This window comes from Leptonychotes weddellii, chromosome 7 (assembly GCF_054177405.1).
Source record: "Leptonychotes weddellii isolate Sample4059 chromosome 7, ASM5417740v2, whole genome shotgun sequence".
Taxonomy (NCBI): Eukaryota; Metazoa; Chordata; class Mammalia; order Carnivora; family Phocidae; genus Leptonychotes; species Leptonychotes weddellii.
Window position 1 is genome coordinate 10,737,803 of NC_138375.1, and position 12,758 is coordinate 10,750,560.

General features: G+C 46.1%; 1 protein-coding gene across 6 annotated transcripts in view; it reads left to right on the forward strand.

Moving 5' to 3' along the window:
- OTULIN (OTU deubiquitinase with linear linkage specificity) overlaps positions 1-12,182 on the forward strand; it is a 31,634-nt gene extending 19,452 nt beyond the window's left edge. For all 6 annotated transcript variants that reach the window (XM_081825899.1, XM_081825900.1, XM_006733170.3 and 3 more), the window contains 3 exons: positions 1,633-1,758; positions 4,362-4,631; positions 6,854-12,182. In XM_081825899.1, coding sequence (XP_081682025.1) covers positions 1,633-1,758; positions 4,362-4,631; positions 6,854-7,048 — 591 coding nt within the window. In that variant the 3' untranslated portion in view covers positions 7,049-12,182. The remainder of the gene's footprint in view (positions 1-1,632; positions 1,759-4,361; positions 4,632-6,853) is intronic.
- Positions 12,183-12,758: the final 576 nt, after the last annotated feature.

Here is a 12,758-nt window from a genome sequence, read left to right on the forward strand (position 1 = left end):
TTCTTTCCTCATTGTTTCTTTCTCACACCTCATTTTTCAGACTTTCTCCAGGATTTCCACATCTCCCAGAAGCCTACAACCCTGAGCTAGGTCATTACGCTAGCAACACTTTGCCCGGTGCGTGGAAGGAATGAGGAGATGGACTTTTATTTCAGGGTTTCCCTGTATGTAGTTAGAACTTTGGGGTCTTCCAAGTGAATCAGTTGTGTTTGTGACTGCTGCTGGGGTGTGTGCACAATGTCCCGTGAGGCTTCGATGGTCTTCCAGGCTTCTCCCTACCCCATTTCCCAGCTTACGTTCCGTATTTCCCGCTCTGTGCATGTCTTGTGCCCAACTGTGATTTCAGCTTATTGCCACTTGGGGGCATTTTAGGTTCTGGTGATTAACCTCGAGAACCTGAACTGAAGGTTTGCAGCAGAACCACCCACATGTTGCTGAAATGCTGGGCGAAATGCTAGGTGGTGTGGGTACGGAGCTGGGGTGGTGGTAATAAGATGGGGAGGACGCAGCCCCTCCCTGACTTAGTGAGTGATCGTAAATCACCGTCACTGTGGTAACTTTACCTGAAGAGGGATTTACATACCTGCATGGCAGTTGTGTTTTGCAGAAACGGAACCACCTTTGTTTCCCATGATGGCTGTAGATTGAGAAGGTAGAGCTAGAATCACTCTTTGTACAAAGAAAGGGTGTTTAGAGCCTTAGACTCTTGGGGAACTGAACACACGTGGCTTCATTTAAAACTGTATTTTTGACTGTTAGATAAGCTCACGTTCCTCGTAGGATGCCGTAGGAACGAATTCTTCTCTAATGATGGTTTGACTTGGTGAACTTTCTTTTCCTTTCTGGGTGTTACAGCAGTGAAGGGACGTGCCTGTGCCCGGCCTCATGATGAATTTTCTCCTGACACACCCGGGACGTGGGGAGTGTCGGAGTTCCCATGCTGTCATCGGTCACGTTGTGTCCCAGCTTGCCTTGCAGACTCCTGATTTCTGTGGATGATTAGGGGAAACAAAATAAAACACGCTCCAGGAAAAAAAAAAAAAAAAAGGAACCAGGCAAAGGAGTAGCTCAGCTGTCACTTTAATGAGTTGCCCATGCAGCTATTAATCCCCGTGGCTTCTCCACTCTGTTTTTATCTCACTGTATTGATGAGGCAGTTAAGCTAGATACACACTGTTTTTGTGACTATTAAAGCTTTTGAGGATATGTGGTGATATCGGAAGTTAAGGCTTTCTTTTTCTAATCAGGAAGGAGTCAGGTTTTTACTTTATTCAGGACCATCTCGCCTGCCCGAAGCACCTTCCTAAGCTGGGCTTTAGGGAGTGGCAGGGAGGCTGTCCGTGATCCCACTAGCGACCTGGGTGGGTTTGTTAAGACACGGTGGGGACACTGCCTTAATGTCCCCTCACAAAGTGCTGTGGAATGTTCTGGCTGTGGTCGGAGCTGAGCAAGGTCGATCCTGTCTTTGTTATCTAAGTCAGAACCACCATTTCCTTCCAGCAGACAAATGTGCGGGGAATTAATTCTGGAAACAAAGGTAGGTTTTGTAGGCTTTGTGGTTTCTACAGGATCCTGTGATGGATTTCTTGGAATGTTAACACCTCTTTATCTCTCTGTTTCTTGATAATCCAGTTACCGGAAAAACTCATAAGCAAATACAACTGGATAAAGCAGTGGAAACTTGGACTGAAATTTGAGGGGAAGAGCGAGGACCTGGTTGATAAAATTAAGGAGTCCCTCACGTTGCTAAGGAAGAAGGTTTGGAATCTGTAGTTTTTTTTTTGCTCTGATAAGTGCAAAACTCTCACTCCTGATCTCCCCAGCAGACCACTTCTTAGTCCTCACGTAGTGGATTGCCAAATGCCCATGGCTGGTATTTAGACAACATAATTTGAAGGAACATAAACTCTTCCTGTGAAGTCTTTGGTAAAATCGAGAAATATCGACACCATTTATCGTGTTTAGTGAAATGTTTAACTCTCTTAAAAGGAAATCTTAAGTGTGGTCTTTGTTAGAAGACATACTGACAAGTATCAGGGATAGTCTGTATTTAGTCTCTATTTCTTAGAGTATTATCAATGATGTGAATTCATATTAAATTCTTTCCAGTTATGTTCATGTTTTAAGATTCTGTCCCTTTTTATTAGACTGGTTTTCGTTTCTGAATGATTGTTAGAAACTTGTCTTTATTTTTTCTAAAGGCTTATTTATTTAGATTCAGTAACTTGTCTTCACTTTTTTTTAAAGATTTATTTATTTTAGAGAGCACGATTGGGAGGGGCAAAGGGAGAGGGAGAGAGAATCTCAAGCAGACTCTTGCACTGAGCATAGAGTCTGAGTCGGGTGGGGCTCGATCTCACGACACTGAGATCACGTTCAGAGCTGAAACCAAGAGTCAGATGCTTAACTGACTGCACCACTCAGGCACCCCAGTAACTTGTCTTTTGAAAACTTTCCTGAGGGTTTCTCTGAAACAGAATTATAGGGTGAACTTGGTCAGGTGATTCCCAGTGATTTGGTTATTAAAATACTCCCTTTCTGGAGTATTCCATGGGTTTTGGAGGTCCTGCTTGTACACTGGCCCACCTGGACCACTAGGTTGCTTGGCTTGGAAGCTCTCCACACCAGGAACCCTGAGTTGAGAGCCTGCTGATTACTCCAGGCTTTGTAGATGGGGGTTGGGGGGCTGGTAAGGAGGCGTCAGACAGCTTTCAAGAGTCCTTTAGCACTTACCCAACGTGTTGATCTGTTTCCTCCAGTATGGTCTGGCACACGGTTAGACTTTCAGCTCCATGAGAGTCTGTCCTGCTCATTCCTTTCACCCAGTGTCGAGCACCAAGCCTGACACATAGGCATTTGGTAAATATATTGTTTAGTGAATGAACTGAGGGCCTTGACCTCCTGGAACCTAGTTTTTATTTATAAACATAAGTGTTTCATGGAAAGTCTAGCGATTAAAAAATTGTGACAGGAGAAGGAAATAGGGATTTCTGTTTTCTTTGCCTCTTGGAGTGGAGCATGGAGTTTGCAGGGGCTGGGGACCCCAGGGTCTAGGTTGGGTGAGGACTGAGAGCAGGGCTCTGGCTGTGTGGGTGAACAGGAAGGCTCTTCAGTTCAGCCACTGGTGACAATTTCTTTTTCATCCATTTTAAGGTCTTGTGAAAGTGTAATTTTTGCTGTATTAGGTGTGTATGCTGTAAATAGATCCTCATTTTGGGGAATGTTTTAAGTGTTTCCAATTTACAATAACATTAAAATTATTCATTAATAATCTAAGCCAGCATTACTAGTCCTTCCTATGTGCCAGGCTGTGCACTAAATCTTTCATGTGTTATTTAATTCTCATAACTACCAAGATGTTGTTGCTGTTGTTATCCCCATTTTAAAGATGAGGGCATTAAGGCCCAGATGTCGGTTAGTGCCCAGCAAAAGCCACCAACTGCTTGGTAGCAAGGCCTTCATTCCATCCTGACTCTGACTCTAGAGCCATGCTCTTGACTGCCAGCTGGGTCTACTTCTGGCAAATAGGAGACGCTCCAGCTTTCAGCCACATACTGAAGAGAATCCTGTGGTACAGTCATTACCATTAAAATTTACTATTGAATTTAGAATTTTAATGGCTTTTTTGAGAGGAACAATAGTTACCGGTTATTCATAAGGACTAGTTCATGTTGGTATCTCTTGTCCTCATTCACTTTAACTTAAAAGCACATATATTTATAGAGTTTTCTCGTTCACTTAAAACGTTTGCCTATGTTTGCCGTATTCCTTAAGTACTCTGCTTTATTCTTAAGCAGGAGTCAGTAAAAATTTCCTTAGTGGATGTATTCATTTGAAACTCCATGTATATTTTTAGGAAGTTAGAGGGATGAGTTTAGTAAGCTAACATTCAAGAGACCTCACAGTCTTCCTTGCCCATCTTAATTTTTGCAGGTTGGCTTGGTGTTTCTGGGTGGTAAGTGCTCCCGTAAGCCCCTTGAAGGCAGGTATAATTTTAGTTACCCCTCACAGCTTCACACACAGCCCTCACACACGCACCTTATTAGCTCCTCCGTAAGTATTTCTGATTGGTCCAATTTCATTGTCTAGGAAGTTAGGGGAGTTGAAAGTCTATTCCATAGCATCAGTGCTTCTCCTTAGTGCATTGTACTTTTGTTTCAAATTAATGGGGGAAAGGCTGAATAAGGAATTTGTGTGGTCTGAAGAGTACCATTGTTTGAGCTAGAAACTTGAATGTTGTGAGCGTTGGTACATGACCCATGGTCGCCTACTTTTGAAAATAATTTTGTGCTCCTAGTATGGAAGTATACCAGGGGTTTTTAGAACAAACATTTAATTGTTACATAACTTTCTTGTTATAGTGGGCAGGCTTGGCGGAACTAAGAACTGCCGAAGCAAGGCAGATAGCTTGTGATGAACTGTTCACAAATGAGGAAGAGGAATATAGCCTCTATGAAGCTGTAAAATTTCTAATGCTAAACAGAGCCATTGAACTATATGATGATAAAGAGAAGGGAAAGGAAGTTCCATTTTTCTCTGTGCTTCTGTTTGCTCGGGACACATCAAATGATCCTGGACAGCTGCTAAGGAACCATCTAAACCAGGTGGGACACACCGGTGGCCTTGAACAGGTAAGTTGTGCCTTTGGATGTGTATTAGTCCAAAATAGCAGCTTTAATCATTAAACATTATTTCTCAGCTTTTGTAGGTCAGGAATTCTGGAGCACCTTAGTTGTGTGGTTTTGGCTTGGGGGATCTCAGGAGGGTGCAGTCCTGTGTTGTTCAGGGCTGCAGTCATCTGAGGGCTCGACTGGGCTGGAGGATCCACTTCTAACATGGTGCAACACCTGGCTGTTGGCAGAGGCCTCATGCGTAGTTTGGAGGAGGGTTTAGTTTCTTGACACACGGGCCCTTCCATAGCAGTGCTTGAGTGTCCTTGGGACACAATGGCTGGCTTCTCCCAGACAGTGAAGTGATCCAAGAAGAGAGCAAGGAAGAAGCCACAGTGTGTTTATGATCTCATCTTGGAAGTTACACACTCTTGTTTACACCATAGTCTGTTTATTAAAAACAAGTCACTGAATCCATCCCACACTCCAGGGGAGAGCTTTAGGTTCCATCCACCTTTTCAGGTGGGGAGGGCAAGAGAATCGTGAGCCCGTTTCGTAACCACCACGTTTATTTCAGCCTGGGCTTGCTTCTGCAGGATGCTGGATGGGATTGGTACCCTTGCGCCTGGCAGGCTACAAATAAATGAAGCAGAGGGTCTTGTTATTTAATCTTGGCAGCTGTAGCCATATTCGATAGTGTCCTTTAAAAATAGAATGGGAGTCACCTTGAGCCAGTAGAGACCAGCCTGCTCCCGGATCTTTTACACATATGCTAAGTTTGGAGTTCTGCACAGAGACCCAGTGCAGTGCTGTCCCGTGACTCACCACACCCTGCACTATCTATCTTTGGTGGGTGCTCACTGTGTTATCTTAAAAAGCTTAAGTCTTTGTTAGTGGACTAGTCGGCTACTAAGTAGCATTTAAGGCTATCCATCCAAAGTGCAACCTTTGTGGTGTGTAGCAAAGGACAAAGGCTGATGGTCACTGCCAGGTCAGGGCGGATTGAAGAGGACTGCTTCAAACAAGTATCTGCACTCAGAGTGTAGGCTCCTCCTGTCTCCTGAACCACAGCACGTGCCTTCAGTACAGAGCCTGGGGCAGTGTTAGTTAGTTAGTCTGCATGTTAGACCGAAGTTAGTTCTTGTGGAGTCCTCGTGAAATCTACTGTAATGGCGAGTCCCATTTTTAAAACATAACAGCTATATTGAGATATAATTTACATACCGTAAAGTTTATCCTTTTGAAGTGTGCAACTCAGTGGTTTTTAGTGTGTTTACAGAGTTGGGCACCCGTCACTGTAGTCTAATTTTAGACTGTTTTATCACCCCTAAAAGAAACCCTAGACCAGTTGGTACTAATTCTCCCTCCCCTGGCCCTAGGCAGCCACCAGTCTACTTTCTGTAGATTTGCCTGTTCTGGACATTTTGTAGCAGTGGAATTGTACAATATGTGGTCGTTTGTGACTCACTTCTTTTCACTCAGCATCAGGTTCTCAAGACTCATCCATATTGCAGCACACGTCACAAACGATATTCCAGCGTATGGATAGACCGCATTCATCCGTCAGCTGATGGCCGTTTGGGGTCTTTCTGCCTTTTAGCTATTATGAATAATCCTGTTCTGAACATTTATGTACAGGCTTTTTGTGTGGACACATATTTTCATTTCTTTGGGTAGATACCTGGGATATACTTCTTTTTTTCTTTAATTGAAGTTTATGTAACATAAAATTAACTATTTTAAAGTATATGACTCAGTGGTTCTTAGTACATTTATCAAGTTCCAAAACATTTTCATCACCCCAAAAGAAAACTTGGTACATGTTAAGTAGTCATGCCTCATTATCATCTGATTCTAACTGTTCTAGTGGGTGTGAAGGGGAATCTCATTGTGGTTTTGGTGTGCGTTGCTCTGATGACTTCTCATGTGCTCATTGTCCATTTGCATATCCCCTTTGGATTAATGTCTGTTCTGTTCAGATCCTTTGCCCAATTTTTAAACGGGTCATTTTTTTAAATTGTTGAGTTATAAAAGTTCTTTATATATTCTGGATACAAGTCCCTTCCCAGATATGTAGCCCACTTTCGATGATCTGCTCTGGGGGCCGGGCCCACGCGGAGGAGGGAAGGTTGTGGCGAGGCCGGGCTGCGCGGTGCCCGGGACTCTGGGCGTGGAGCAGGTGGTGGTGAGCTGCGTCTGGTAGGGTGGCTTCCCTCCGCTCACCTCTTTGCTCTCTTTCCCAGGTTGAAATGTTCCTTCTTGCTTACGCTGTGCGCCATACCATTCAGGTGTACCGGCTTTCCAAGTACAGCACTGAAGAGTTCATCACGGTCTACCCCACCGATCCGCCCCTGGACTGGCCGGTGGTGACGCTGATCGCCGAAGATGACCGGCACTACAACGTCCCTGTTAGAGTGTGCGAGGAGACGAGTCTGTGAGGGACACGCCAGGACAGCCTGGCCACACGGACGAGGGCCACAGGCAGCAGCCCCTTGGCTTGGGCCTTGGGTCTCCAGGTCTCTCAGAGGGACCTGTGGGAACTCTTGGGCCCTGTGAGCCAAGCTGGACTAGGCTGTTCCGAAGACAACTTCTGACAAGAATTAAACAAGTGTTTTCCCTCATCTTTGATGCAATATATTTCAGGGGGGCCTTCAGAGCACTTCTTTTGGAAGGTACAAACTACATCTTCTCCATAACACAGGTCTTTTGTATCAGACGAGACTCATTTTGGAGAGGAATGTATTCTTTATGTCTCAGAATCAAACTCTTTAATTGTAAACTGGCTCTCCATTTTTCCTAAGATAGTAAGTCTCTGTTTTGGCGGTGATGGGTCTCTGCGGTGCCCTTCCTCTGGACGGGAGTCTGTTGCGGACACAGTCCTCACGTCCTCTGATAGTCTTGTTGAGCGTTGGTTTGGATTTACATATTAATTAAAGCTATTCTAAGCAGATTGTCTCATAGAAGATAAAAAACTGGGTCCAAAAAGGAGTTACTTAAAGGCTGGAGAAGGAGCCGCCAGAGGGACCGTGACGGCACCTGTAACTCCTGACTCAGAATGTGACAGGTGCCTGAGGTCACGGCCACACCTGGTCGGGTGCCTCATGCAGGTGCTGCGCTGTCAGCGGGGTGAGCACTGCTGGTAGTTGAGCTCTGGCGTCGGGCTCTTGATTCTCCGTTTTGTAGATGTGCCGTTTTATAGTCAGAACAGCGCCGAGATCCCCCTGCTCTTTTAGAGGAGGAAGCCAGGGCCCGATGACTTCAGGCACTCTCATCTGAGTTCGGCGAGGGGGGGTGGGGGGGAGGGGGGCTGGACCTAGGTCTGCCTGTGCCCTCTCCACAGGCTGTTTTTGAGGGTGCTTCCACTGCCGAATTCATGTTCCTGCCAGGGGATGAGTCATAGCAAAGTGTCTTAAGATTTTTCATGAGTAAGATGAAGCAGAAGCAAGTACTAAAACCAAGTACGGAAGTGGCGCCAAGCTGCATTGGCCTGTGATTTGGTTTGGGAAGCCTGAGGGAGGAGGGAGTGTTCCTGGCAGTGAGTGAGTGCTGCCCAGAGGCCTGGTTGAACGCAGTTAGGGCCGGAGTCCTCCACAAGGGGCATGGACTGTGTCTGTTTTCCCCCAGGCACCAGACACATCACTCCAGGGCTGGATCAGCAGCACCTGCACGGGCTCAGCCCATGAAGGTAGTATCACCCTGAGGTACCAAGCTTTATTTTATAATAAAGTCTTTATTTGATTCAATTTAATATAGTTAATAAGCTATCACATGTTTTTGGGGAGTGGCAAACCTTTTTTGAAAATGTAAGTTTTGCTTTATACTTAAAATTCTTCTAAGAAAACTCAGAGGACAAACAAAACTACGCAGACTGTTACATTAGTATTTTCCCATTACCTCATCAGTAATACCACAGTTTGGGAGGCCTTTATTCTTTAGAGCGTTTGAATCGGGTTCTGCTCCGAATGTGCGTGAATGCGTTGGAGAGGCTTTGTGGTTTTCACTGTGAAATGTAATGGTGCCTCGAATAAGGAGGTACCTAGAAGCCAAATTAAAGTAATAATAATGACTTCTTATTGGCTTTGATGTTTCATTTTAGGATTTGTAATTGTACAGTAGGAAATGCTTACTGTTCATTCTGGAACATTTTTTAGAGCACACTTAAAATGTTTCGGCACAAGGCAGTGGGGGTCTCTGTCCTCCGGGGGGTTCACTGAGTCTGACTGTTGGTCCATACCTACTATTCAACTTAATAAGACTCATGACCATCTTTACATTTTGAAAATGTTCTAATCTTAGTGAACTTGAACTGAACTTTTGGGCAACTTGATTGTTTACGTGCATACTTTTTTCTTGTTCCTGTGTGTGGTATTGTTAGAGCGTGTGGAAACTGTGGTCTTCACCACCACAGTGATGCAAGTTTGAAAGCATGCGTTCAGGTGGCTTTCTGACCCAAGGCCTTATGGACTCTGCTCTCGGCCTGTCATGCAGGCTTAGTGGGATCAGAGCATCAGAAAGGCAAAGCTTTCAAGAAACAGTATAAATGATTGGCCGACTTTAAAAAATACCGCTTCTTCATTGTAACATGCAACTTCAGTTGCCCAGAATCTTAATTCCATGAATCATTCCTGGTCATGGGCTGGTCAGGTGGCGGCAGCAGGGGATAGAAATTGCATTGAGACCAAAATGGATGCAGGATAATCTACTTAGAGGGGTCTCTAAAATGATAGAGTGTTCTAGGAAAAGAGAAAGCACCGGTAACTACACTGGGCTTACTTTCATTCTCTGAGCTTATTGCAGGAGTTCAGAGATTTGGACCCTATGGTCTTGGCAGAAAGATGATCCTCATCTTAAGCAGGCATGACTTACACCTTTGAACTTATTTAAGGCACACTGAGACCTGGAAGACGGTCCCTCTAGCAAGTTCCCTGGAATTAACATTGCTTCTTCAGGACCTCTTCTGGCTCCTCCCCTCACCTGCTTAGCTCCTCCTGCACACACAGCACGCACTGGTTTCACTCCTTCCTGCAGGTGGAACGGCCATGACCATAGGGGAGGACGAGAGGCCAAGGTGTGGGTTTGCACTTGTGCTCCCGACCTAGGTGGGGTTTGATCTGAATCTTCCTTAGAATACAGCATATCGGAGCATGTTTTAGACGCACCGGACGGGACTGACGTGCTTTCCTTGTGGAGCCATTGACACTGGTACTTGATGTTCGCTACTGAGCGACCTAAGGTCTGATGCAAGTTGTCAGGCATTGCCTTGGGATCCTTTCATTATTCGGTTCCTTCCAGTTGTAGGGCTTAGCAGGTAAAAATCTCAGGCCACATGAGTCTTAACACCTCTGTCAGAAGAAACATCTTTTGTGGGTTTTTATGTGCTTTTTTTTTAAGAGGCTGTGTTTTCCCTCCTGTCCTGCCGCCCCTCCCACCAAGGTGCCGTCTCACCTCTGTGTCCGTGGGCCGCTTCCCGAAGGTCTCCTGGAGAACAGCTGTTATGTGCTCTCTCTCTTGCCTTTACTGCTTGGCCCTCTTGCTATTGCTGCAGATACATCAGACTGCAATAGACTTTCCCGGCTGTCTCCTCTTTCTGATGTTAAAATAACGTTTGGTTGTTTCATTTTCTCTCTTTATTAAGGAGTACTTTGTAGGTACTCCCCCTTGAAAGCCCAGAAGTATTTTCAGAAGTCTATACCTGCAGGGAATCCTGTTTGTAGGCCTCCATAGAAATAAATAACTTTTTAAAAAAAGCCCGTGACTACTTAAAACAATGAAAAGGAGGTCCTCGGTGTGAGTGAGGTGCATCTGAAAAGTGTGTGAAAGGCATAGAATCCCCATACCATTCAGCAAAAGGCAGGGCACAGTGTCAGGTAGCTTATAAAAGTGGCCCAAGGAACTGTAGGAAGTGAATTGAAGAAGGAACTGATTTTAGAGTAAAAATGTCACTTAAAACAACAGGGGCGCCTGGGTGGCTCAGTTGGTTAAACGCCTGACTCTTGATCTTGGCTCAGGTCGTTGCCCACGTTTGGCTCTGTGCTGGGTGTTAAGCCTACTTCAGAATAAAACAAGAAGACAAAACAAATGGCCGACAGACCTCCTGGCCTGTGTTATACGTGGTTGAAAATCTGAATGGGTAGAAGGACTTCTGTGTATGGATTCTGCAGATGACTTTTCCTAAAATGTATGATGTTCCCTGTTTCACGGAAGTACAATGTTTAGTGCTTAACTCTTCTGGAAAACCCTGGTGATCTCTTCTGGGGAGGTAGAGAGACCAGGGAGCCAGTGCTGAGTTGTGCAGAGAAAAGACAAAGGCAGCGGACGATTAAGGCCTTTGCCATTCAGTTAATAACGTGAGGCCTGGAAAAGCCCAAAACTAAGCTGGTCCGGCTGTCTGTGGCCGCGGTGGGGTGGGGGTGGGAGCAGTAAGGGTAAGGTGGCTGTGGCCCTGCCCGGGAGGGGCAGGTCCCTATCAGTGGGTCCGCACCCGGGTCCCCGCGGGGCCCAGCAGCACTGTGGAGGGCCTGAGGGCGGTTGTCCCACTTGTCTTGTTTCCATGGTAAATTGAAATAGTTACTAGGAATGGTGGAATGGGTTAGTTCAGTCCGGAACTATAGATGTGTTCCTTGCATTGAAGTACCATATCAGCAAACCATTTTATCACATAATGCCTCTGTTCCCAGGCCTGTGGCCACCTGTGTATTTAAATATTTTGAATGCGCAGGACTAGCCAGGGCTATTCATGGAGGAGAACCCTGGCTGGAGTTTTGTTTCAGTCACATTGATTTCTTGGGGGTTAGTCTGGGTCAGGAATGAAATCGTCAGAACATGGTTAATACAAGGAAGGAAAAGAGACGGGGCTCGAAATATCTTTGGTCTTGGCGGTCATTCTTCTAGTAACCAGGGGTGGTTGAGCTTAATTGTGAACTTCAAAATCCTTTTTTTGTACTTAGATTTAAGAGCTTTTCTATAATAAGAAATGCCTTGATCTGTATGCCCATAAATGGTGCTAACATATGGTACCCTTTACAGGGGCTCCCGCACTCCGGGGGACTGTCCATCACTTCTGAGTGTTTCCATGTGGGCACAAAGCCAAAACGAATGTATTTAATGAGCTCCCTCATTTCTGTTGTTCTTCTGAGAATGTTTTGGTATTGTTACGTGCATTTTAGCAGCTTCTGACTTTCTGTATTGTGAGTTTGGAGAGGGTAAATCTTCCTTCCCCGGGGGCTGGGCTGTGCGCGGCGCATGGCCGGGAGCTCGCCGGGTGAGCCTGGCCCTACTCATCTGGGCCTGCTTAGCAAAGTCTCCTCTGTTTACACTGTAAAATGTCAGCATTTGTCAAAAACCTGTTCTCTGAGAAACGTGCTCCTGAGGCCCAGCTCGTGTGGGGCTGTGCTTCCCACCTGCGGCTGTGGTGGGGGGTTCCCCCTGTGACTTGTTGACTCAGGTCTTCACTGGTGGAGGCTGAGCCGACTCAGGGCTTCACTGTTGATCCCCTTTAGCAAACTTGGCCACTGAGGATTGTACACATAAATCACCAAAAATAAATGTAGCAAATAAAAGATCAGAAGCTTGGCTGTGTTGCTGTGTTGCCTTTGAGGACTTTGGGCAATTCGGGTCTGATACGTAACTTTCTAGGCGCCGCCCCCCCCCCGCCAGGCCTGTGATGCCTGGGACTTTACGGTGTCAAACCCATAAGGAAGTGCTGCAAAATAATGAGGTGCCTCGTTCTGGACGTGGGTCTGGATTCAGTACCAGCCAGTCCTCTCGCCCGTGGTAGCGGTGGAGTGAGCATGCACTGACAGAGCCTCCGAGGAAGATCCGTGGGCCTGCAGGGCCCGGCTGCAGCCACGGTCCTGGCCCAGCCTTGCCGGGCGTTTGCCCAGGAGAGGCCCGTGGGGCCTGGGACGTTCTGGGTGGGTGAGAAGTTTGGTGACCGTGGTGATGGTACTTTACACGCACTGTTACAATGTAGAATATTGTAGCTTAGGACGGTGCCTTCCACATACTTCCTGGTGCCATCTCCCCAGATCAAGAACTAGAGCGTAGTTTAGGGCAGATGAAATGCGGTCAGGTTGTGACATGCTGTGCTCTTCACCGGGGAGGTGGCACTCTTTGAAAATCTCGGAGAGAGCACTGAAGATAAAAGGC